A 26,466-nucleotide genomic window follows, 5' to 3' on the forward strand; every position below is an offset into this window, starting at 1 on the left:
GGGGCAGAGATTTAAAGCAAGGGGGCAGGGGATTGAGGGGATGTGAGGGTGGTGGAAGCCTGGAGCTCAGAGCGGTGGAGGCAGAGACCCCTGTAAGAAGTATAAGGTGGCCCAGTGATTAGCACTGCTGCCTCACAGCCTCGGGACCCTGGTTCGATTCCTGGCTCGGGTCACTGTCCGTGTAGAGTCTGCACCTCCCCACCCCCCCCGTATCTGCGTGGGTTTCCTCTGGGTGCTCTGGTTTCCTCCCACAGTCGGAAAGACATGCGGGTTAGGGTACCAAATTCTCATAAGAACATAAGAAATAGGAGCAGGAGTAGGCCATCTGGCCCTTCGAGCCTGCCCCGCCATTCAATAAGATCATGGCTGATCTGTCGTGGCTCAGTTCCACTTTCCGGCCCTCTCCCCATAACCCTTAATCCCCTCTCTTATCAAAAACCCATCAACCTGCTTCTTGAAAATATTTAGCGAGGCAGCCTCCACCACTTCAACGGTAGAGAATTCCAGAGATTCACCACCCTTTGAGTGAAGAAGTTCCTCCTCAACTCTGTTCTAAAACGCCCCCCCTTTATCTTGAGGCTGAGCCCCCTAGTCCTACTGTCTTTTTTGAGCGGGAAGAGTCTCTCCACCTCTATCCTATCCATCCCATTCATCATCTTATACGTCTCAATGAGATCTCCCCTCATTCTTCTAAACTCTAACGAGTACAAGCCTAGTTTATTCAGCCTCTCCTCATAGCTCAACCCCCTCAACTCCGGTATCAGCCTAGTAAACCTCCTCTGCACTCCCTCCAAGGCCAAAATATCTTTGCGCAGGTGCGGCGCCCAAAACTGCACACAGTACTCCAGCTGCGGCCTCACCAATGCCCTATACAGCTGCAGCAAGACCTCCCTACTTCTTTATTCAATCCCCTTCGCTATGAAGGCCAGCATCCCATTCGCCTTCCTGACCACCTGCTGCACCTGCAAGCTGGGTTTTTGCGAATCATGCACAAGGACCCCGAGTTCCCTCTGCACCGTCGCCTGCTGCAGTTTTTCGCCATGTAAGTAATAGTCCTTCCTACCATTCTTCCTACCAAAGTGGACCACCTCACACTTGCCAACATTAAATTCCATTTGCCATTTCCTGGCCCATTCGCCCAGCCTATCTAGATCCTTCTGCAGACTCTCCACACCCTCCGCACAATTTGCCATTCCCCCAATCTTGGTGTCATCAGCAAATTTCGACACCCTACACTCGGTTCCCTCCTCCAGATCATCTATATAAATGGTAAAAAGCTGAGGCCCCAGCACCGACCCCTGGGGCACTCCACTAGTCACCATCCGCCAATCCGAATAGCACCCGTTGACCCCCATTCTCTGCCTCCTATTTGACAACCAATCCTCTATCCACGCTAACACCCTACCCCCAACTCCATGTCCCTCGACCTTCTGCAATAACCTCTTGTGAGGTACTTTGTCAAACGCCTTCTGAAAATCTAGAAAGACCACATCCACCGGCTCTCCTCTATCCACCGCCCTAGACACATCCTCGTAGAACTCCAGTAAATTTGTCAGACACGACTTCCCTTTAATGAAACCGTGTTGCGTCCGCTCTATCAAGCAATTCCCTTCAAGATGCCTCGCTATTTCCTCCTTAATGACAGATTCTAACATTTTACCTACCACAGACGTTAAACTAACCGGCCTATAATTCCCCGCCTTTTGCCTGGCACCCTTCTTAAACAACGGCGTAACATTAGCCGTTTTCCAATCTTCCGGCACTTCCCCGGAATCCAGCGACGTCTGGAAAATAACCACCAAGGCATCCACTATCACCTCCGCCATTTCTTTCAGAACCCTCGGATGCATTCCATCCGGTCCTGGGGACTTGTCCACAATCAGCCCCTCCAGTCTGTCGATGGATAGGATAGAGGTGGAGAGACTCTTCCCACTCAGAAAGGACAGTAGGACTAGGGGGCACAGCCTCAAGATAAAGGGGGGTGCGGTTTAGAACGGAGTTGAGGAGGAACTTCTTCACTCAAAGGGTGGTGAATCTCTGGAATTCTCTGCCCGTTGAAGTGGTGGAGGCTGCCTCGCTAAATATTTTTGAGACGCGGGTTGATGGGTTTTTGATAAGAGAGGGGATTAAGGGTTATGGGGAGAGGGCGGGAATGTGGAACTGAGCCACGACAGATCAGCCATGATCTTATTGAATGGCGGGGCAGGCTCGAAGGGCTAGATGGCCTACTCCTGCTCCTACTTCTTATGTTCTTATGACACTAATAAATAAACTAAATATTTGGCATAGCTGGAATTACACAGCAGCCAAACATCCCTATTCCGATACTCAGATCCTCCTGCGGGTGATGTAAAGGCAAAGTAAAGTTTGTTTAATGTTCACAAGTGACCTTACATTTGCAATGTTCGCGTTAGTTTACTTGTGACGCTAATAAACTTCAGCTGATGCCAAGGTGAGTAAGACGATGGGTCAAGTGCTGGATTAGATTACTTGGGTGGTTTGCCTTTGACTAGCACAGACTCAATGTGCTGTGCTGTAGACCTCCTCTGACTGTCTGACTAATTTGTACATCTGGGGCAAGATTGACAGCAGACCCAGATTTAGTATTTTCTTAGACTGTGAAGATGGAATTATGTGACATGTCCCTTACAGAAGGATAGGCTCGCATGGGAGGCAGTCCAGAGACTGGGCTGATTCCTGGGGTGAAGGCAGTGAGTGTTTCTCTTCCGAGGGAAGGTCGGAGAGGCCTGTAACCCATTTGGAGTTCAGAAGGAGAAGCTGTCTTACTGAAACAGATGTCACAACCACAATAAAGGTGTTTCCTTAAAAGTGGCCGACAAGTTAAAAATGTCTTTGTGCTTACGTAGCCCCCTTTTCTGATTTGTGAGTGGTTGTGACTTTAAAAATAACCCAGTCGGCGAGCTTTATTCTTAAACAAGATGACCCAGGTGGCACAGTGGGTTAGCGCTGCTGTCTCGTAGTGACACGGAGCCTGGTTCAGTTCCCGGCTCGGGTCACTGTCTGTGTGAAGTCTGCACGTTCTCCCCTCTGTCTCTGAGTGGGTTTCTCCCGGCTGCTCCTGTTCCCTCCCACAGTCCAAAGATGTGTAGGTTAGGTGGATTGGCCATGCTAAATTGTCCCTTAGTGTCCAAAGATGTGCAGGTTAGGTGGATTGGCCATATTAAATTGCCCATTAGTGTCCATAGATGTGTAGGTTAGGTGGATTGGCCATGCTAAATTGTCCCTTAGTATCCAAAGATATGCAGGTTAGGTGGATTGGCCATGCTAAATTGCTCCTTAGTGTCCAAAGATGTGCGGGTTAGGTGGATTGGCCATGCTAAATTGCCCCTTAGTGTCCAAAGGTGTGCAGGTAGGGGGATTGAGCATGGGAAATGTGTGTGTGGTTATAGAGATAGGGTGGGTTGAGGGTCTGGGTAGGATACACTCTGTGGAAGGGTCGGTTTGGACTGGATGGGTGAAATGGCCTGTTCTGTGCTGTAGGCAGTGTGTGAGCTGAGGGGAGGGATTTCCTCGCTGTATTATGAAATGATCCCCTCCCTATGCTTGCTGTTTAGCTGACGATTAAGGCCCTCCATGTGAGGCCGGAATCTGGTCTGGGTGGCCCTGAATGCTGCCTGCGAGTCTCCCTCATGCCGCTTCGCCTCAACATTGACCAGGTCAGTATTTCAACCATACTGAAAATATCTCTGTCTGTCTCTCTGTCTGTCTGTCTCTCTGTCTGTCTGTCTCTCTGTCTGTCTGTCTGTCTCTCTCTCTGTCTGTCTCTCTCTCTGTCTGTCTCTCTCTCGGTCTGTCTCTCTCTCGGTCTGTCTCTCTCTCGGTCTGTCTCTCTCTCGGTCTGTCTCTCTCTCGGTCTGTCTCTCTCTCGGTCTGTCTCTCTCTCGGTCTGTCTCTCTCTCGGTCTGTCTCTCGGTCGGTCTCTCTCTCTCTCTCGGTCGGTCTCTCTCGGTCGGTCTCTCTCTCTCTCTCGGTCGGTCTCTCTCTCTCTCTCTTGGTCGGTCTCTCTCTCTCTCTCTAGGTCGGTCTCTCTCTCTCTCTCGGTCGGTCTCTCTCTCTCTCTCGGTCTCGGTCTCTCTGTCTGTCTGTCTTCTGTCTCTCTCTCCCCCTGTGTCTGTTCCTCTCTCTCCCTCTCTGTCTGTTCCTCTGTCTCTCTCCCTCTGTCTGTTCCTCTGTCTCTCTCCCTCTCTGTCTGTTCCTCTGTCTCTCTCCCTCTCTGTCTGTTCCTCTGTCTCTCTCCCTCTCTGTCTGTTCCTCTGTCTCTCTCCCTCTCTGTCTGTTCCTCTGTCTCTCTCCCTCTGTCTGTTCCTCTGTCTCTCTCCCTCTGTCTGTTCCTCTGTCTCTCTCTCTCTCTGCCTGTCTGTCTGTCTCTCCCTCTCTGTCTGTTCCTCTGTCTCTCCCTCTCTGCGCCCACCACCCTCTGCGCCGCGAGTTCAATTCCCGGCTTGGGTCACTGTCTGTGTGGAGTCTGCACATTCTCCCATGCCTGTCTGGGTTTCCTCCGGGTGCTCCCACAGTCCAAAAGATGTGTAGGTTAGGGTGGATTGGCCATGCTTAATTTCCCCTTAGTGTCCAAAGATGTGCAGGTTAGGTGGATTGGCCATGCTAAATTGCCCCTTAGAGCCCAATTTAGCATGGCCAATCCACCTAACCTGCACATCTTTGGACTGTGGGAGGAAATATATGCTGTTTTTGCCTTATACCATTGGCACAGTGGGTTAGCACTGCTGCCTCACATCACTGGGGACCTGGGCTCGATTCCTGGCTCGGGTCACTGTCTGTGTGGAGTCTGCATGTTCTCCCCGTGTCTGCGTGGGTTTCCTCTGGGTGCTCCGGTTTCCCCCCACGGTCCGAAAGATGTGCTGGTTTAGGGTGCATTGGCCGTGCTAAGTTCTCCCTCAGTGTAACCCGAACAGGAGTGTGGCGACTCGGGGATTTTCACAGTAACTTCATTGCAGTGTTAATGTCAGCCTTACGCGTGACCACTAAATATTCTTCGCTTCTCGTCTGTCGCTCCGTAGGATGCCTTATTCTTCCTGAAGGATTTCTTCACGAGCTTTGCGACCGGAATCAATCCTGTTGTCCCTGTGGAAACGGCGACAGAAGGTAAGACGGCCGGGCAGGTGGGGGCTGTCGGTGACTGTGGGGGGGGAGGCGTTGGGGTAAACACAGTAAGAAATCTCTCAACGCCAGGTTAAAGTCCAACCAGTTTATTTGATGGTAAACACACAAAGCTTTGCCACTTCGTCAGGCGAGTGGAGAGTTCTGGTCTCAAACAGGGCATGTACAGGTCACAGACAGTTTACAGATTACCGAGGAGAATGCGAGTCTTTACAGCTAACCTGCTGTTCCAGTCTTAAAAATGCAGACAGTGTGAGCGGAGATAGCATCAGGCACCGGCTAAACAGATGACTATTGTCTCCAGACAGGACAGTAAGAGAGATCTTACAAGCTCAGGCAGGTCCACGGGGCTGACAGTGCGACGTGAACCCAGGATCCCGGGGCAGGGAGACCAGAAAGTCCCGCAGTGGATTCCCCACCGCGGGAGCGCTGCGCTGTCGGAGGTGCCGCGTGCTGGGGTGAGATGCTGAAACTGGGACCCACCGCCCCCCCCCCCCCTCCCCGAGATGGAGGTTTAGGTCCAAAGGCTTGGGAGAAATAGGGGCGAGGGGAGGGTGGGTGGGAATTTTCTCCCTGGTGCCCTGGTCTATAGGTGACCAGTTGTATTGCTTTCTCTTTATGGGATCTTGCTGTGCTCTCGCGCTTGCTAACCCAGCAGCACGGCCCTTTGTGAAGCCGTGCCTCGAGGTCAGAATTTGTGTGTCCCCGCTAGACTGCTCTTCCCTTCAGTAAGACCTCACCTTGGCCTCAGCTCCCACGGTGGGATGGCGCTGCTGCCTCACAGCGCCAGGTACCTGGGTCCAGTTCGTGGCTCGGGTCACTTGTCTGTGCGGAGTTTGCACGTTTGCCCCGTGTCTGTGTGGGTTTCCTCCCACAGTCCAAAGATGTGCCGGTTAGGGGGATTAGCCACGCTAAATAAAGTTTATTTATTAGTCACAAGTAAGGCTTACATTAACGGTGCAGTGAAGTTACTGTGAAACTCCCCACACTCCAGCACCTGTCTTTCAGACTGTGGGAGGAAACCCACGCAGACACGGGGAGAACGTGCAAACTCCACACAGACAGTGACCCAAGGCCGGAATGGAACCCGGGTCCCTGGCGCTGTGAGGCAGCAGTGCTAACCACTGTGCCACTTGTTGTCCCTTAGTGTCCCAAGGTGTGTAGGTTAGGTGGATTGGCCATGCCAAATTGCCCCTTAGTGTCCAAAGATGTGTGGGTTAGGTGGATTGGCCATGCTAAATTGCCCCTTAATGTCTAAAGATGTGCAGGTTAGGTGGATTGGCCATGCTAAATTGCCCCTTAGTGTCTAAAGATGTGTGGGTTAGGTGGATTGGCCATGCTAAATTGCCCCTTAGTGTCCAAAGATTTGTGGGTTAGGTGGATTGGCCATGCTAAATTGCCCCTTAGTGTCCAAAGATTTGTGGGTTAGGTGGATTGGCCATGCTAAATTGCCCCTTAGTGTCTAAAGATGTGTGGGTTAGGTGGATTAGCCATGCTAAATTGCCCCTTAATGTCCAAAGATGTGTGGGTTAGGTGGATTGGCCATGCTAAATTGCCCCTTAGTGTCCAAAGATTTGTGGGTTAGGTGGATTGGCCATGCTAAATTGCCCCTTAGTGTCTAAAGATGTGCAGGTTAGGTGGATTGGCCATGCTAAATTGCCCCTTAGTGTCCAAAGATGTGTAGGTTAGGTGGATTGGCCATGCCAAATTGCCCCTTAGTGTCTAAAGATGTGCAGGTTAGGGTGGATTGGCCATGCCAAATTGCCCCTTAGTGTCTAAAGATGTGCAGGTTAGGTGGATTGGCCATGCTAAATTGCCCCTTAGTGTCCAAAGATGTGTAGGTTAGGTGGATTCACCATGCTAAATTGCCCTTTAGTGTTAGGGGGATTAGGGGGTAATTGCATGGGGTTGTGGGGGTAGGGCATGGATGGGATTGTTGTTGGTAGAGGCTGGATGGACTGAGTGGCCTCCTTCTGCACAGTAAAGATTCTGTGATTTCTTAAGTGTCCAAAATCAGTTAACTTACTGGGGGGGAGTCGAGAATATTCTTGTGCCTGAGACTCTGTGTGCGAGATGTTCCAGAGACGGAAGAAACAGCTTCTCATCTCAGGCTGACGTGGCCGTCCCTTTTACTCCCGAGACCACGGCCTGCTGGGGTCCTGAGGGTGTGGCAGGCGTCGTGGCAACGCGGGGCTGGCTTGGTGCCTCCCCCTCTTGGCGACGTGACCCCCTGCTCGCCCATCGATTGACCTCTTGCTTTCACCTCCGCAGCCAAACCCGACACTGGTCAGCGAGCTTCCGACTCCGAATCCTTGGGCAGGGACCCGGAGCCCGCTCAGAGCCTGCCCGAGATGACCGCCTCGATGGAGACCACCTTCAGCGAGCAGAGTTCCTCGTCCACGGCCTCCTCGTCCTCCGAGCAACCGATCTATTTCAGGTACGGAGGCGCTGACCACTTCCCGGGTCCCTCCATCACTCCGCCCCATCCTGAGTGAGTCACGGAAAACTAGCCTGCCGATGATAAAGAAAGCGATGGAATGTAGTCTAAAGGAATAGTCAAAATTTATCTATTAGAACATAGAACATAGAACACTACAGCACAAACAGGCCCTTCGGCCCACAAGTTGCGCCGATCACATCACCTACCAACCTACAGACCTATCTATAACCCTCAATCTCATTAAACCCCATATACTCATCCAGAAGTCTTTTAAAAGACCCCAGCGAGTTCGCCTCCACCACCACTGACGGCAGCCGATTCCATTTACTCACCACCCTCTGAGTGAAAAACTTACCCCTAACATCACTTCTGAACCTCCCTCCCCGCACCTTAAATCTGTGTCCTCTCGTAGCGACCATTTCAAACCGGGGAAATAGCCTCTGAGAGTCCACCCTATCTATTCCTCTCAACATTTTGTAAACTTCTATCAGGTCGCCTCTCAACCTTCGTCTCTCCAGGGAAAAGAGTCCCAGCTCCCTCAACCTAACTTCATAAGGCATGCCTCCCAGTCCAGGCAACATCCTTGTAAATCTCCTCTGCACCCTTTTAGTGTCACAAGTAAGGCTCACATTCACACTGCAATGAAGTTGCTGTGAAATTCCCCCTAGTCGCCCATACTCTGGCACCCTGTTCGGGTCAATGTGTCTCTCAGACTGTGGGAGGAAACCAGAGGAAACCCACGCAGGGGAGAATGAGCAAACCCCACACAGAGCCTGGGTGAGATTGTGGTCGGTGCAGACTCGATGGGCCAAATGGCCTCCTGCACTATTGGGATTCTATAATTAAAAACCCCTCCTTTGAGGGTATCCCACAACTAACTACAAAAGGGTCGTGAACGTAGCCCGGTCCCATCACACAAACCAGCCTCCCATCCATTGACTCTGTCTACACTTCCCGATGCCTCGGGGAAAAGCAGCCGGCATAATCGAGGACCCCCCCACACACCCCGGACATTCTCTCTTCCACCTTCTTCCGTCGGGAAAAAGATACAAAAGTCTGAGGTCCCATACCGACCGACTCAAGAACAGCTTCTTCCCTGCTGCTGTCAGACTTTTGAATGGACCTACCTCGCATTAAGTTGATCTTTCTCTACACCCTCGCTGTGACTGTAACACTACATTCTGCACCCTCTCTTTCCTTCTCTATGAATGGTATGCTTTGTCTGTATAGTGCACAAGAAACAATACTTTTCACTGTGTCCCAATACATGTGGCAATAATAATTCCAGTCAGCTTCTACCTCCCATTTGTTTCTGCTGACTATCTGACCACGCCCTGGTTATCCACATTAAGGAGAATTTCTCCTCGCCTGTTCAACAAAACCCTTCAGAATTTCAGATGCCTCCAAACTCTCCCCCAAACCTCAGCTCCGGCGAATGTCTCTCAGTATCAGGACCTGGGTTCGATTCCGGCCTCGGGTCGCCGTCTGTGCAGAGTCTGCATGTTCTCCCCGTGTCTCTGCGGGTTGCCTCAGGGTGCTCCGGTTTCCTCCCGCAGTCCAAAGTTGTGTGCGTTAGGGTGCATTGGCCCCACTAAATTGCTCCTGTCGCTGTATGCTCCTCAAACGCTACACCCTCCCCATCTCTGTAACCTCCTCCAGTCCCTACACCCTCCCTACCTCTGTAACCTCCTCCACCCTACACCGTCCCTTATCTCTGTAACCTCCTCCAGCCCCCACACCCCCTCCCTATCTCTGTAACCTCCTTCAGCCCCTTCACCCCTCCCTATCTCTGTAACCTCCTCCAGCCCCTACACCCCCTCCTTATCTCTGTAACCTCCTTCAGCCCCTTCACCCCTCCCGATCTCTGTAACCTCCTCCAGCCCCTACACCCCCTCCCTATCTCTGTAACCTCCTTCAGCCCCTTCACCCCTCCCTATCTCTGTAACCCCCTCCAGCCCCCTACACCCCCTCTCTATCTCTGTAACCTCTTCCAGCCCCCTACACCCCTCCCTTTCTGTGTAACCTCCTCCAGCCCCTACACCCCCTCCCTAAATCTGTAACCTCCTCCAGCCCCGATACCCCTTCCCTATCTCTGTAACCTCCTCCAGCCCCTACACCCCCTCCCTATCTCTGTAACCTCCTCCAGCCCCTACACCCCCTCCCTATCTCTGTAACCTCCTCCAGTCCCCACACCCCCTCCCTATCTCTGTAACCTCCTCCAGCCCCTACACCCCCTTCCTATCTCTGTAACCTCCTCCAGCCCCTACACCCCATCCCTAAATCTGTAACCTCCTCCAGCCCCTACACCCCCTCCCTATCTCTGTAACCTCTTCCAGCCCCTACACCCCTCCCTTTCTGTGTAACCTCCTCCAGCCCCTATACACCCCTCCCTAAATCTGTAACCTTCCTCCAGCCCCGATACCCCTTCCTACTCTTGTAACCTCCTCCAGCCCCTACACCCCCTCCCTATCTCTGTAACCTCCTCCAGCCCCTACACCCCTCCCTATCTCTGTACCTCCTCCAGTCCCCCACACCCCCTCCCTATCTCTGTAACCTCCTCCAGCCCCCTACACCCCCTCCCTATCTTTGTAACCTCCTCCAGCCCCCTACACCCCCTCCCTATCTCTGTAACCTCCGTCCAGCCCCACACCCCCTCCCTATCTCTGTAACCTCCTCCAGTCCCCACACCCCCTCCCTATCTCTGCCCTCTTATCTGTAACCTCCTCCAGCCCCTACACCCCTCCCTATCCCCTCCCTATCTCTGTAACCTCCTCCAGCCCCTACACCCCCTCCCTATCTCTGTAACCTCCTCCAGTCCCCACACCCTCCCTCATCCGTAACCTCCTCCAGGCCCCTACACCCCCTCCCTATCTCTGTAACCTCCTCCAGCCCCTACACCACCACACAGCACCCCTCCCTCTCTGTAACCTCCTCCAGCCCCCCTCACCCTCCCTATCTCTGTAACCTCCTCCAGCCCCCTACACCCCCCTCCCTATCTCTGTAACCTCCTCCAGCCCCTACACCCCTTCCCTATCTCTGTAACCTCCTCCAGCCCCTACACCCCCTCCCTATCTCTGTAACCTCCTCCAGCCCCTACACCCCCTCCCTATCTCTGTAACCTCCTCCAGTCCCCACACCCCCTCCCTATCTCTGTAACCTCCTCCAGCCCCTACACCCCCTCCCTATCTCTGTAACCTCCTCCAGCCCCTACACAACCCCCTCCCTTTCTGTGTAACCTCCTCCAGCCCCTACACCCCCTCCCTATCTCTGTAACCTCCTCCAGCCCCGATACCCCTTCCCTATCTCTGTAACCTCCTCCAGCCCCTACACCCCCTCCCTATCTCTGTAACCTCCTCCAGCCCCTACACCCCCTCCCTATCTCTGTAACCTCCTCCAGCCCCTACACCCCCTCCCTATCTCTGTAACCCCTCCAGCCCCTACACCCCCCTCCCTATCTCTGTAACCTCCTCCAGCCCCCTACACCCCCTCCCTATCTCTGTAACCTCCTCCAGCCCCTACACCCCCTCCCTATCTCTGCACCCCCCCTCCAGCCCCTACACCCCCTCCCTATCTCTGTAACCCCCCTCCAGCCCCTACACCCCCTCCTTATCTCTGTAACCTCCTACAACCCACCAAGATCTCCATTCCCCCCCCCACCCGCCAGGTTCCCACCGCTGGTGGCCATGCCTCTAGCTGCCTGGGAGGAGGGGGCTGACTTCTGGAATTCCCTCCCAGAGCCATCCCATAGAATCCCTACGGTGCAGAAAGAGGCCACTCGGCCCATCGAGTCTGCGCTGAAAGAGCATCCCACCCAGGCCCTCCCCTGGACCCGGTCCCTGTAACCCCGTGCATTTACCATGGACAATCCACCTAACCCGTACTTCTTCGGAGCGTGGTAGGAAACTGGAGCACCTGGAGGAAACCCACGCAGACATGGGGCTAATGTGCAAAGTCCGCACATAAGAGATGAGAATATAATCTGGCTCCCTGGCGCTGTGACGGCACGGCGTCAACCACAGTGTCACTCTTAATCAGATGATGAAGAAATCTCGCGTGTGTTAGGCAGTGGGTAGATCAGATACGATGTGTGAAAATGGACCATCTCTCTCTCTCTCTCTCTGACAGGGAATTTCGATTTACCTCAGAAGTCCCAATCTGGTTGGACTACCACGGCAAGCATGTAACTATGGATCAAGTGAGTGACTACTTGTTGGCTAAGGGAGGGGGTTTGTTTGGTCCATACGCAGATTTCCCCCGCTCACCCTGTCTGAATGTATTTAGCAACGCACGTCTCTACATAGAATAAAAACCCTACAGTGCAGAACGAGGCCATTCAGCCCATTGAGCCTGCACTAACAACAATCCCACCCAAGCCCTATCCCTGTAACCCCACATATTTACCCTGCTAATACCCCAATGCGCAGTCTACTGAGTGTAGAGTTTGCTGTATTGAGCTATTTAAGTACAGAGTCTATTTAAACAGCACACTGCAGCAAACAGTCTACAGAGTCTATTTAAACAGCACACTGCAGCAAACAGTCTACAGAGTCTATTTAAACAGCACACTGCAGCAAACAGTCTACAGAGTCTATTTAAACAGCGCACTGCAGCAAACAGTCTACAGAGTCTATTTAAACAGCGCACTGCAGCAAACAGTCTACAGAGTCTATTTAAACAGCGCACTGCAGCAAACAGTCTACAGAGTCTATTTAAACAGCGCACTGCAGCAAACAGTCTACAGAGTCTATTTAAACAGCACACTGCAGCAAACAGTCTACAGAGTCTATTTAAACAGCACACTGCAGCAAACAGTCTACAGAGTCTATTTAAACAGCACACTGCAGCAAACAGTCTACAGAGTCTATTTAAACAGCGCACTGCAGCAAACAGTCTACAGAGTCTATTTAAACAGCACACTGCAGCAAACAGTCTACAGAGTCTATTTAAACAGCGCACTGCAGCAAACAGTCTACAGAGTCTATTTAAACAGCGCACTGCAGCAAACAGTCTACAGAGTCTATTTAAACAGCGCACTGCAGCAAACAGTCTACAGAGTCTATTTAAACAGCCTCTTGTTGCCGTGCTTGTGCTGGCGTGGCCCAGTTGATGTTGTTGCTAAGCAGTCAGTGCATCTCCTTTCTAACCGGCTCTGCCCTGTGATTCCCCTCCCCACAGGGTACGTTTGCTGGTATACTCATAGGACTCGCCCAGCTCAACTGCTCCGAACTGAAACTGAAGCGACTGTGCTGCCGACACGGGTAAGTGACAGTCAGGGGACAGGCGGGGTAGCCTGGGATCAGTCCAAGCTGTGCCTCTTACCTCTGGCGATGCCTGACCTTCTATTGTACTGAGTACAGTGTCATGGCCAACATGGACAAGGCCAGTATTGTTCGTCACTTGTACACAGTCCATTATCCAGCCGTCCAGACTGGAGTGCGTGTACCGACCTCAGATTCAACGGAGGCAAGTTCCAGCAAGAAAGCACACAAAATAATACCGGATCAAACCCCTTCCCAATAACTCCCAATGGACCCAAACCCCTTCCCATTCACTCCCATTGTACACAATCCCAATGGATCAAACCCTTCCCATTCACTCCCACTGTACACAATCCCAATGGATCAAACCCCTTCCCATTCACTCCCATTGTACACAATCCCAATGGATCAAACCCCTTCCCATTCATTCCCATTGTACACAATCCCAATGGATCAAACCCCTTCCCATTCACTCCAGTTGTACACAATCCCAATGGATCAAACCCCTTCCCATTCACTCCCATTGTACACAATCCCAATGGATCAAACCCCTCTATTGTCGAGGGAGATTTACTCTGTATCTAACCCCGTGCTGTACCTGTCCTGGGAGTGTTTGATGGGGGGACAGTGTAGAGGGAGCTTTACTCTGTATCTAACCCCGTGCTGTACCTGTCCTGGGAGTGTTTGATGGGGGGACAGTGTAGAGGGAGCTTTACTGTGTATCTAACCCCGTGCTGTACCTGTCCTGGGAGTGTTTGACTCTGGCACTCAGCGAGTTGTGAGTGAATCCGAAGTGTGAGTGTACAGTGCTGGGAGATGCAGACTGTGTGGAAGTGGGAGATGGCTGAGTGTCGAAGTTGTGTGTCTGTGGCAGTGAGCACCAGGGACTTCATTTCCTTTGCTTCTCCCAAAATAAAATGATTACATTGTTGATGAAATGTCAGGCCTGACCATCCGAGAAATGTTTCCCCCCCCCCCGCCTCCCCTCCCCTCCCGTTCCGTCTCTGTGTCTAAGCCAGCGTCTGCTAGAAGGACAGCTTTGTTGGTGTTTAAACTCTCACTGTTCCCTGCTGGGGAAGACGGTTACAGTGCGGTCATTGTACTGGAGCTGCACTGACACGCGAACAGTAACAAAGCCCCACTGTTCCTTGGACAGTGAGCCTCTCATTCCAGAGACTGTGGGCGTCCGATAGTCAACTGCTGCATTGTTACGGCCACAGAATAATGCAGCGGTGAGGGAGATCGTTCCTCCCATTGATCCTGTACTGGAATGATCCATCCCATCATTCTTTGGAACACTAGTTCTCTTCCGACCTCCCTGACAGTGTAGCTGCCCTTCAGGTGGCATTGTCACTGGACTAGTAATCTGGAGACCCAGGGCAAGCGTGGTGGCACAGTGATTATTTATTTTCAATTAATTCTTGGGACACGGGTGTCGCTGGCTGGGTCAGCATTTATTGCCCATCCCTAGTTGCCCCTTGGAGGGCAGTTGAGAGTCAACCCCATTGCTGTGGCTCTGGAGTCACATGTAGGCCAGACCGGGGTAAGGACGGCAGATTTCCTTCCTAAAGGGAACCGGATGGGTTTTTCCCACAATGGGTCATCAGTAGATTCTTAATCCCAGATATTTTTTATTGAATTCAAATTCCGCCTTCTGCCGTGATGGGATTCAAACCCGGGTCCCCCAGAACATTAGCTGAGTTTCTGGATTAATAGCCTGGCAATAATACCAGAAGGCCATCACCTCCCATTGGACACAATCCCAATGGATCAAACCCCTTCCCATTCACTCCCATTGTACACAATCCCAATGGATCAAACCCCTTCCCATTCACTCCCATTGTACACAATCCCAATGGACCCAAACCTCTTCCCATTCACTCCCATTGTACACAATCCCAATGGATCAAACCCCTTCCCATTCACTCCCATTGTACACAATCCCAATGGATCAAACCCCTTCCCATTCATTCCCATTGTACACAATCCCAATGAATCAAACCCCTTCCCATTCACCCCCATTGTACACAATCCCAATGGATCAAACCCCTTCCCATTCTCTCCCACTATACACAATCCCAATGAATCCAAACCCATTCCCATTGTACACAATCCCAATGGACCCAAACCTCTTCCCATTCACTCCCATTGTACACAATCCCAATGGACCCAAACCCCTTCCCATTCATTCCCATTGAACACAATCCCAATGGACCCAAACCCCTTCCCATTCATTCCCATTGTACACAATCTCAATGGACCCAAACCCCTTCCCATTCATTCCCATTGTACACAATCCCAATGGACCCAAACCCCTTCCCATTCACTCCCATTGTACACAATCCCAATGGATCAAACCCCTTCCCATGCACTCCCATTGTACACAATCCCAATGGATCAAACCCCTTCCCATTCACTCCCATTGTGCACAATCTCAATGGACCCAACCTCTCTCCATTTAGATTAGACATGCTGACTCTCAGTGCCAGGGACCTGGGTTCATTTCTGGCCTCGGTGACTGTGTGGGCTTTGCACGTTCTTCCCTGTGTCTGCATGGGTTTCCTCCGGGTGCTCTGGTTTCCTCCCACAGCCCAAAGATGTGCGGGTAAGGTGGAATGGCCATGTTAAATTGCCCCTTAGTGTCCAATGATGTGCAGGTTAGGGTGGATTGGCCATGCTAAATTGCCCCCTAGTGTCAGGATGATTAGCAGGTCAAATGTGGGGTTACGGGAATAGGGCCTGGCGGGGGAGGGGGGGGGGGCCGCGGTGATTATTTTTGGATTGTTGGTGCAGGCTCGATGGGCCGAGTGGCCTCCTCGTGTGCTGTTGAGATTGTATGACTTTTCAGATCCGCGCACCCAGGTTCGAATCCCACCACTGCAGATGGTGAAATTCAAAGCCTAATGATACAACCATTGTCATAGAAACCCATCCGGTTCCCTTTAGGGAAGGAAATCTGCCGTCCTTACCCCGGTCTGGCCTACATGTGACTCTGGAGCCACAGCAATGGGGTTGACTCTCAACTGCCCCTCCAAGGGGCAACTAGGGATGGGCAATAAATGCTGATCCTTCCTGCAAACAAGTGGGAAAACAAAATGTATTTACTCCAACCAGGGACTGCTTATCAGTTAAAAAAAAAACATTGAGATTAAGAAGTTATCCGTCACTGACTGTATTCCGATAAGATAATCGTGTTATTATCGGGAGCCTTTGCTGCGGTTTTGGCCTGCGGCCCTGGTATTGGCGGCTCCCGGGGATGCTCTGTGAAATGAGGGACCTCTTAGCCGCGCCGTCCCTCCAGCGCGGTCATTGGGCCGGTGTCGGGAATCAGGCACTAACCGTCTCCCGTTACTGTCCGCTCCGCAGGCTGCTGGGAGTGGACAAGGTGATCAACTACGCCCTGAACGAGTGGCTCAACGACATCCGGAAGAACCAGCTGCCGGGCATTCTCGGAGGCGTGGGGCCCATGCATTCTGTGGTACAGCTGTGTAAGTAGCGGGCGCCCGGCGGACTGGGTTTGGTTGACAAATTCCCCCTCCCTCCTCCCCCTCCTCCTCTCCACAATCCCTCCAAGCATGAAAGAAGCCATTCGGCCCATCGAGTCTGCACCGACGACAATCCCACCCAGACCTGATTCCTGTCACCCCACGTATTTACTCTGCAAATTCCCCTGACACTAAGGTGCAATTTAGCATGGCCAATCCACCTAACCTACACGTCTTTGGACACTAAGGGGCAATTTAGCATGGCCAATCCTCCTAACCTACACATCTTTGGACACTAAGGGGCAATTTAGCATGGCCAATCCTCCTAACCTACACATCTTTGGACACTAAGGGACAATTTAGCATGGCCAATCCACCTAACCTGCACATCTTTGGACACTAAGGGACAATTTAGCATGGCCATCCACCCTAACCTACACATCTTTGGACACTAAGGGCAATTTAGCATGGCCAATCCTCCTAACCTACACATCTTTGGACACTAAGGGGCAATTAGCATGGCCAATCCACCTAACCCGCACATCTTTGGACACTAAGGGACAATTTAGCATGGCAATCCACCCTAACCTACACATCTTTGGACACTAAGGGGCAATTTAGCATGGCCAATCCACCTAACCTGCACATCTTTGGACACTAAGGGGCAATTTAGCAGGCCAATCCACCTAACCTACACATCTTTGGACACTAAGGGGCAATTTAGCATGGCCAATCCACATAACCTACACATCTTTGGACACTAAGGGACAATTTAGTATGGCCAATCCACCTAACCTGCACATCTTTGGACACTAAGGGACAATTTAGTATGGCCCATACCCCTAACCTGCACATCTTTTGGACACTAAGGGACAATTTAGCATGGGCAATACCCCTAACCTGCACATCTTTGGACACTAAGGGGCAATTTAGCATGGCCAGTCCACCTAACCCCACATCTTTGGGATACTAAGGGGCAATTTAACATGGCCAATCCACCTAACCAGCATAACTTGGACACAAGGACAATTTAGTATGGGCCATACCCCTAACCTGCACATCTTTGGACACTAAGGACAATTTAGCATGGCCAATACCCTAACCTGCACATCTTTGGACACTAAGGGGCAATTTAGCATGGCCAGTCCCACCTAACCCGCACATCTTTGGATACTAAGGGGCAATTTAACATGGCCAATCCACCTAACCTGCATATCTTTGGACACTAAGGGGCAATTTAACATGGCCAATCCACCTAACCTGCATATCTTTGGACAGTGGGAGGAAACTGGAGCACCCGGAGGAAACCCACGCAGACACAGGGAGAACGTGCAAGTTCTACACAGACGATGACCCGAGGTCAGAATTGGACCCGGTTCCCTGGCGCTGAGAGGCAGCAGCGCTAACCCACTGTGCTGCCCTGGAGGGCAGCAACCCTCGGGCTCCTCGATCCATACACTTGAGCAGCCACCCTCACCAGCTTGAGACTGGCGACACTTCCTGCAGTCGAATAGCACAGCACCACTCAACCCCATGCCATCCTCCCCCCCACCCCCTGCATCAACTACACCCATGGGAGATGGGCCATGGGGCGGTAGGGTGCTACCAGCTCTGCTGTCCTGAGAGCTGTGAGACCTGCTCGCTGTAGGATGGTGGGGGAGAATGATACCGAGGATGATGAGAGAGGTTTGTATCTGATCTATCTCAGTCAGTCTAACTGAGGGTCAGGAGGGGAAACCATTGCAAGCTGAATAAAATGACCGTAAGCTTATGCTTCAGAGGAACTGTTGGAAAGTCCCAGATGTTTCACTGAAACTGAATCAGCACGGTGGCACAGTGGGTTAGCACTGCTGCCTCACAGCGCCAGAGACCCGGGTTCAATTCCCAGCTCGGGTCACTGTCTGTGCGGAGTTTGCACATTCTCCCCGTGTCTGTGTGGGTTTCCTCTAGTTTCCTCCCACAGTCGGAAAGATGTGCGAGGTGGATTGGCCATGCTAAATTGCCCCTTAATGTCCAAAGATGTGCAGGTTAGGTGGATTGGCCATGCTAAATTGCCCCTGAGTGTCCAAAGATGTGCAGGTTAGGGTGGATTGGCCATGCTAAATTGTCCCTGAGTGTCCAAAGATGTGCAGGTTAGGGGGATTGGCCATGCTAAATTGTCCCCTAGTGTCCAAAGATGTGCATGTTAGGTGGATTGGCCATGCTAAATTGCCCCTTAGTGTCTAAAGATGTGCAGGTTAGGTGGATTGGCCATGCTAAATTGCCCCTTAGTGTCCAAAGATGTGCAGGTTAGGTGGATTGGCCATGCTAAATTGCCCCTTAGTGTCTAAAGATGTGCAGGTTAGGGTGGATTGGCCATGCTAAATTGCCCCTGAGTGTCCAAAGATGTGCAGGTTAGGTGGATTGGCCATGCTAAATTCTCTCTGTGTACCCAAACAGGTGCCAGAGTGTGGCGACTAGGGGATTTTCATAGTAACTTCATTGCAGAGTTAATGTAAATCTACTTGTGAGGAATAAACTAACAATCAGGATTTTCACAGTAACTTCATTGCAGTGTTCGCTTACTTGTGACGCTAATAAATAAACTTTTAACAACATTGATTTCTTTTCAATTTGATTTATTATTGTCACATGTATTGGGATACAGTGAAAAGTACTATTCCTTGCTTGCTATACAAAGCATACCATTCATAGAGTACATGAGGAGAAGGAAAGGAGAGAGTGCAGAATGTAGTGTTACAGTCACAGTGAGGGTGTAGAGAAAGATCAGCTTAATGCGAGGTAGGCCCATTCAAAAGTCTGACAGCAGCAGGGAAGAAGCTGTTCTTGAGTCGGTCGGTACGGGACCTCAGACTTTTGTAACTTTTCCTGATGGAAGAAGGTGGAAGAGAGAATGTCCGGGGTGTGTGGGGGGGGGTCCTTGATTATCCCGGCTGCTTTTACCCCGAGGCAGCGGGAAGTGTAGACAGAGTCAGTGGATTGGAGGCTGGTTTGTGTGATGGGACTGGGCTACATTCACCACCCTTTTGTAGTTCCTTGCGATCTTGGGCAGAGCAGGAGCCCAGACCGAGCTGTGATACAACCAGAAAGGATGCTTTCTATGGGGCATCTGTAAAACTTGGTGAGAATCGTAGCGGACATGCCAAATTTCCTTAGTCTCCTGAGAAAGTAGAGGCGTTGGTGGGGCTTTCTTAACTATAGTGTCGGCGTGGGGGGGACCAGGACAGGTTGTTGGTGATCTGGACACCTAGAAATTTGAAGCTCTCGACCCTCACTTCTGATTTTTGATCTGATTTATTATTTTCACCTGTATTAGTATGCAGTGAAGTATTGTTTCTTGCACGCTACACAGACTTGCAGACAGGGGCATGGCCTCTACTACGCTTCCTGACGTCAATGACTATCTCTTTTGGTTTGTTGACATTGAGGGAGAGATTATTGTCACCGCCCCAGTTCCCCAGATTCTCTATCTCATTCCTGTATACCTCGTCGTTGTTTGAGATCCGAACCAACACAGTGGTGTCATCGGCATACGTGAAAATCGAGTTGGAGGGGAGTTTGGCCGCACAGTCGTCGGTGTATAAGGAGTATAGTAGGGGGCAGAGAACACAGCCCTGTGGGGCACTGGTGTTGAGGATGATCGTGGAGGAGGTGTTGTCTATCCTTACTGATTGTGGTCTGTGGGTTAGGAAGTTCAGGATCCGGTCGCAGAGGGTGGTGTCTAGGCCCAGGCCACAGAGTTTGGAGATGAGTTTCGTGGGAATAATGGTGTTGAAGGCTGAGCTGTAGTCAATAAATAGGAGTCTGACATAGGTATCCTTGTTATCCAGAAAGTTTGATCGGGTGATCATCTCCAAGCATGGGAATTTGCTTAAACTTCATTTCACGGTTAATTGACTGCCTAATTGTGCACACGTTTGACTCCGAGGGGTGTGAGCTCACATCAGGGAAACCAGTCCTACGAGTTGTCCCTGATACCTGTCTGTCTCGCTCAGGATCGGGTAGGGCTGATTGCAAAAACACCGATTGCACTGTTCACAGCACATCACTGAATCACCTTGATGGGGGGACAGTGTAGAGGGAGCTTTACTCTGTATCTAACCCCGTGCTGTACCTGTCCTGGGAGTGTTTGATGGGGGACAGTGTAGAGGGAGCTTTACTCTGTATCTAACCCTGTGCTGTACCTGTCCTGGGAGTGTTTGATGGGGGGACAGTGTAGAGGGAGCTTTACTCTGTATCTAACCCCGTGCTGTACCTGTCCTGGGAGTGTTTGATGGGGGACAGTGTAGAGGGAGCTTTACTCTGTATCTAACCCCGTGCTGTACCTGTCCTGGGAGTGTTCGATGGGGGGATAGTGTAGAGGGGGCCGTACTCTGTATCTAACCCCGTGCTGTACCTGTCCTGGGAGTGTTTGATGGGGACAGTGTAGAGGGAGCTTTACTCTGTATCTAACCCCATGCTGTACCTGTCCTGGGAGTGTTTGATGGGGACAGTGTAGAGGGAGCTTTACTCTGTATCTAACCCTGTGCTGTACCTGTCCTGGGAGTGTTTGATGGGGGGGACAGTGTAGAGGGAGCTTTACTCTGTATCTAACCCCGTGCTGTACCTGTCCTGGGAGTGTTTGATGGGGGACAGTGTAGAGGGAGCTTTACTCTGTATCTAACCCCGTGCTGTCCCTGTCCTGGGAGTGTTTGATGGGGGACAGTGTAGAGGGAGCTTTACTCTGTATCTAACCCTGTGCTGTACCTGTCCTGGGAGTGTTCGATGGGGGGATAGTGTAGAGGGGGCCGTACTCTGTATCTAACCCCGTGCTGTACCTGTCCTGGGAGTGTTTGATGGGGACAGTGTAGAGGGAGCTTTACTCTGTATCTAACCCCGTGCTGTACCTGTCCTGGGAGTGTTTGATGGGGACAGTGTAGAGGGAGCTTTACTCTGTATCTAACCCTGTGCTGTACCTGTCCTGGGAGTGTTTGATGGGGGACAGTGTAGAGGGAGCTTTACTCTGTATCTAACTGTGATCTCTGCTCTCTCCCTCCCAGTTCATGGCCTCAGGGATCTCTTCTGGCTGCCAATCGAACAGTACCGGAAGGATGGACGGATTATCCGGGGGCTGCAGCGGGGGGCCGCATCCTTCGGGACCTCCACAGCCTCCGCAGCTCTGGAACTGAGTAACCGACTGGTGCAGGCCATTCAGGTAACGCCCTGTGCACCTATCCCATATCCCCTTGGATGTTTATACAGAGCTACAGTTTAAAATGAAAGGGGCAATCGGCTGAGACTCATGGGGCTTTATCAGTCTGGGAGCCCAAGGAAGATGGGCTGAATGGCCTCCTTGAGTTCTGTTTCTCAATAACCGGGCTGGTTCTAACCCATATCCGCCAGTCTGTGGTGTGACATCCGGCTCGCTGTGGTGTTAGGTAGTGCAGGTGGGAAGGGTCCGGTTCCCCCCGCCTCTGCTTAGTGCTCACTATAGAACCGTAGAACATTACAGCTCGGAAACAGGCCCTTTTGGCCCCCCTTGTCTGTGCTGAACCATTTTTCTGCCTAGTCCCACTGACCTGCACTTGGACCATATCCCTCCCTCTCATCCATGAACCCGTCCAAGTTTTTCTTAAAAGTGACCCCGCATTTATCCGCCAGCTCATTCCACACTCCCACCCCTCTCTCTGCGTGAAGAAGCCCCCCCCCCCCCCCCAATATTCCCTTTAAACTTTTCCCCTTAACCCATGCCCTCTGGTTTTTTATTCTCCCCTTAGCCTCAGTGGAAAAAGCCTGCTTGCGTTCACTCTACCTAAACCCATCTCACCTTATGCACCTCTATCAATCTCCCCCCTCATTCTTCCAGGGAATAAAGTCCTAACCCATTCGATCTCTCTCTCAGCTTCTCAAGTCCCGGCAACATCCTCGTGAACCTTCTCTTTCGACCTTATTTACATCCTTCCTGTAACGAGGTGACCCCCACCTCTGCTGTCTCTCCACAGGCCACAGCGGAGACCGTTTACGACATCCTGTCTCCCACGCCGCCGGTCACCAAGGCCGTCATGGACAAGAGGTACATGAAGAAATACAGGAGGGTTCAGCAGCCCGCGGACCTGCGCGAGGGTGTCGCCAAAGCGTACGACACCGTCAGAGAGGTAACGTGCAGCAAAGGAGGGGCTGTGTGTGTGTGCGCACGCGCGCATGTATACAGCTGTGTTCATATATGTATGTCTATACAATTGTGTGTGCACAAGTGTATACTGGGTAACACTCGCACGCATGGTGGGCAGTGTGTATGTGTGCGCGTGCACGCATGCCTGTGGGTGTGTCCATGTGCTAGACTGTGTGTGTTTGTGTGTGTGTATGTGCGAGCTTGACTGTGTGTGCACATGTATGTTTATGAATATGTGCATGTGCATCCCTGTGTGGGTGTGTGTGTGTATATGCATGCGAGTAAGTGTGTGTGCGCATACATGCCTGTGGGGGGGTGTGTGTGTGTATGCATGCATGCATGCCTGTAAGTCTGTGTGCACATACACATTTGTGGGGGTGTGTGTATACGCATGCCTGTAAGTCTGTGCATACATCCTGTGGGTGTGAGCATGCTTGTGTGTGTGTATATGCGTGCCTGTAAGACTGTATGTGCATACATGCCTGTGGGTGTGTGTGTGTGTGTGTGTGTGTGTATACACATGCCTGTAAATCTGTGTGTGCATACATGCCTGTGGAAGGGGTGTGTGTGTATATGCATGCCTGTAAGTCTGTGTGTGCATACATGCCTGTGTGTGTGTGTATACACATGCCTGTAAATCTGTGTGTGCATACATGCCTGTGGAAGGGGTGTGTGTGTGTGTGTGTGTGTGTGTGTGTATGCATGCCTGTAAGTCTGTGTGTGCATACATGCCTGTGTGTGTGTGTGTGTATACACATGCCTGTAAGTCTGTGTGTGCATACATGCCTGTGGGTGTGTGCATGCGTGTGTGTGTGTGTATATACGCATGCCTGTAAGTCTGTGTGTGCATACATGCCTGTGAGTGTGTGTGTATACGCGTGCCTGTAAGTCTGTGTATGCATACATGCCTGTGGGTGCACGTGCTTGCTTCTGGGTGAACATGCATGTATGTGTGTGCAGATTTGTGTATATGTATTTCTGCATGCAGTTGTGCATGTATGTGTGTGTGTATACCCACATGCATGTGTGTTTCTGTATGCCTGCCCACATGCATGTACGCACGCGGGAGTGGGGGGGTGGTGGGGGCAGTTCCTGCTGCGATTCACCACTGAGATACCAGGAATAAGTGGGCTAAATGGCGAGGGCAGACCACACAGACTAGGCTGGCACCCCCTCAAGTGTGGAGAATTAGGGTGGGGGATCTAATCGAGAGGTTGGAGATGATTAAAGGAATTGATAGGGTTGATGGAGAGATACTAGCTCGTCTGATCTCAGGGAAAGATTCTAGAACAAAAGGGGGTGGGGGGGGTGCAGAACCTTAAAATGAGGGTCAGTCTGTTCACGGGGTGAGACACTCTCCCAAAAAGCCTGAGAACTCTCTCTCCTCCCATAAGCCCGTGTGTGACTCACAATGTCACTCAGTATCTATCATGCAGATGTAGGAACAGGGGCAGGAGTAAGGCCACTCAGCCTCTCAGGCCTGCTCATCCATTTGATAAGAAGGCAGTGGCACAGTGCTGAGTGCTGCTGCCTCACGGTCCCAGGGACCTGGGTTCGATTCCTGGCTTGGATCACTGTCTGTGCGGAGTCTGCACGTTCTCCCCCCCGTGTCTGCCTAGGTTTCCTCCTGGTTCTCCGGTTTCCTCCCAAACGCCAAAAGATGTGCAGGTTAGGTGGATTGGCCATGCTAAATTGCCCCTTAGTGTCCAAAGATGTGCAGGTTAGATGGATTGGCCATGCTGAATTGCCCCTTAGTGTCCAAAGATGTGCAGGTTAGATGGATTGGCCATGCTGAATTGCCCCTTAGTGTCCAAAGATGTGTAGGTTAGATGGATTGGCCATGCTAAATTGCCCCTTAGTGTCCAAAGATGTGCAGGTTAGATGGATTGGCCATGCTGAATTGTCCCTTAGTGTCCAAAGATGTGCGGCATAGGTGGATTGGCCATGCTAAATTGCCCCTTAGTGTCCAAAGATGTGCAGGTTAGGTGGATTGGCCATGCTGAATTGCCTCTTAGTGTCCAAAGATGTGCGGGTTAGGTGGATTGGCCATGCTGAATTGCCCCTTAGTGTCCAAAGATGTGCGGGTTAGGTGGATTGGCCATGCTAAATTGCCCCTTAGTGTCCAAAGATGTGTAGGTTAGGTGGATTGGCCATGCTAAATTGCCTCTTAGTGTCCAAAGATGTGCAGGTTAGGTGGATTGGCCGTGCTGAATTGCCCCTTAGTGTCCAAAGATGTGCGGGTCAGGTGGATTGGCCATGCTAAATTGCCCCTTAGTGTCCAAAGATGTGTAGGTTAGGTGGATTGGCCATGCTAAATTGCCCCTTAGTGTCCAAAGATGTGCAGGTTAGGTGGATTGGCCATGCTAAATTGCCCCTTTGTATCACATGAATTAGCACACTATCTACATGGGGATATGGAGACAGGGCCTAGGTGGGATTGTGGTCAGTGTAGACTCGATGGGCTGAATGGCCTCTTTCTGCACTGTAGGGATTCTACGAAGGCTCGAGGGGCTTTGAGTCTCTTATCCCCGTGCCGTGCCGAGCTGATCGCTGACCTCTGCGTTTCATCCCCTCCCTCCCCCCACCGCCCCGTTCTCTGTTCCAGGGGGTCATCGACACGGCTCAGACCATCTGCGACGTGGCGGCGCGGGGGCACGAGCAGAAGGGCATCACGGGGGCGGTGGGCGGCGTCCTGAGGCAGATCCCGCCCACCGTGGTCAAGCCCCTCATCGTGGCGACGGAGGCCACCTCCAACCTGCTGGGGGGGATGCGCAATCAGATCAAACCCGACGCCCGCAAGGAGGACAGCCTGAAGTGGCGGACGGACGAGGGCCAGGAGTAGGCGTCGCGCGCGCAGCTCCGGACACCCCGACCTCTCCGAAACTCCTCACAGGAGGAGGGGGGAAGGAAAAAAAAACAGGACAAACAATAATTGAGGAAAGTGCCATCCTGCTTCTAAGGTCTGAGTGCGAGCGAACTGCGTTTATTATTGGCAATGAAGTGGGGGGGGGGGTGGGTTTGGTGGCGGAACAGACGCGCCCTCCCCTGTGGAGAGGAACTAGTCAGAGGGACGGACACAGTGAGAACCTGGGGAGTAACGGCCGCCCACTGACCCTCCGTGTGTGTGACCTCTGAACTGCACAGATTCTTGTCTACCGGGGTGTGGGGGGAGTCGGGGGGGGGGTGCGCGCGTGTGTGTATGTGTGTGTGTGTGTGTGTGTGTGTGTGAGAACGTGGCGGGGCAGTGATAGAAGGGGGGAGAAAATTGTTTGCTCTGCTCAACTACCCGCCCTCCCCACTCCCCCACTGCCGCCCCCCCCACTCCCCCACTACTGCCCCCCCCCTCTCCCCCACTACCGCCCCCCCCCCCCACTCCCCCACTACCGCCCTCCCCACTCCCCCCCTACCGCCCTCTCCCCCCCCCACCCCGCTCCTCCCCCCTCCTCCCCCTTCCCATTCCCTCCCCTCGATCCCTCCCTCCTCCCTCCCTCCCTCCCTCCCCTGCCACCCTTCTCCCCCCACCCCCCCCCCTCTCTCGTCCCCATCCCCCTCCCCCTCCCCCTCCATCTCCATCTCCCTTCCCCTCCCCTCTTTTGGTCTCCTGTCCCTAATCTCTCAGAGCGGTGGGGAGTGGGGGAGGGGGTGGTGGACTGGGGAGAAATCTCCGGTGATTTCCGACGGGAATTTGCAGCCCGCTGTCTTTCAGACAGACAGAGAGGATAATCCTGAACTAGAACGGTGAGGGGTTTGGTGTGGTGGGGGGGGGTTTGGTTGAGGAAAAGGCTTAGAATCGAGATAGTGACGCGCTATGCAATGTTAACAAGGGGTTATATTTTTGAATGTCCTGTAAGTTAGTACCCCAAAATTTTGGATTGTTTAAGTAATTTCTACATTAATGCGCCAGAGCACCCTTTCCTGGTGTGGGGGGAAGGCAGAATGAATTAGACTAGCTGGCCCCCCCATGTTTTCTTGGAATTAATGCATGTATGGAAA

General features: G+C 52.1%; 1 protein-coding gene across 1 annotated transcript in view; it reads left to right on the forward strand.

The window, feature by feature from the left end:
* LOC145339626 (autophagy-related protein 2 homolog A-like) overlaps positions 1-25,637 on the forward strand; it is a gene marked incomplete at its 5' end in the record, with an annotated part of 62,082 nt that extends 36,445 nt beyond the window's left edge. Inside the window, 9 exon segments of the mRNA XM_080184135.1 lie at positions 3,576-3,677; positions 5,040-5,124; positions 7,411-7,576; positions 11,705-11,774; positions 12,755-12,837; positions 16,204-16,325; positions 21,362-21,516; positions 22,304-22,456; positions 25,079-25,637. Of these exon segments, the coding sequence (XP_080040261.1) occupies positions 3,576-3,677; positions 5,040-5,124; positions 7,411-7,576; positions 11,705-11,774; positions 12,755-12,837; positions 16,204-16,325; positions 21,362-21,516; positions 22,304-22,456; positions 25,079-25,315 (1,173 nt within the window).
* Positions 25,638-26,466: the final 829 nt, after the last annotated feature.

Source organism: Carcharhinus amblyrhynchos, unplaced genomic scaffold (genome assembly GCF_965287045.1).
Source record: "Carcharhinus amblyrhynchos unplaced genomic scaffold, sCarAmb.v2.hapA chromosome_575, whole genome shotgun sequence".
Classification (NCBI taxonomy): domain Eukaryota; kingdom Metazoa; phylum Chordata; class Chondrichthyes; order Carcharhiniformes; family Carcharhinidae; genus Carcharhinus; species Carcharhinus amblyrhynchos.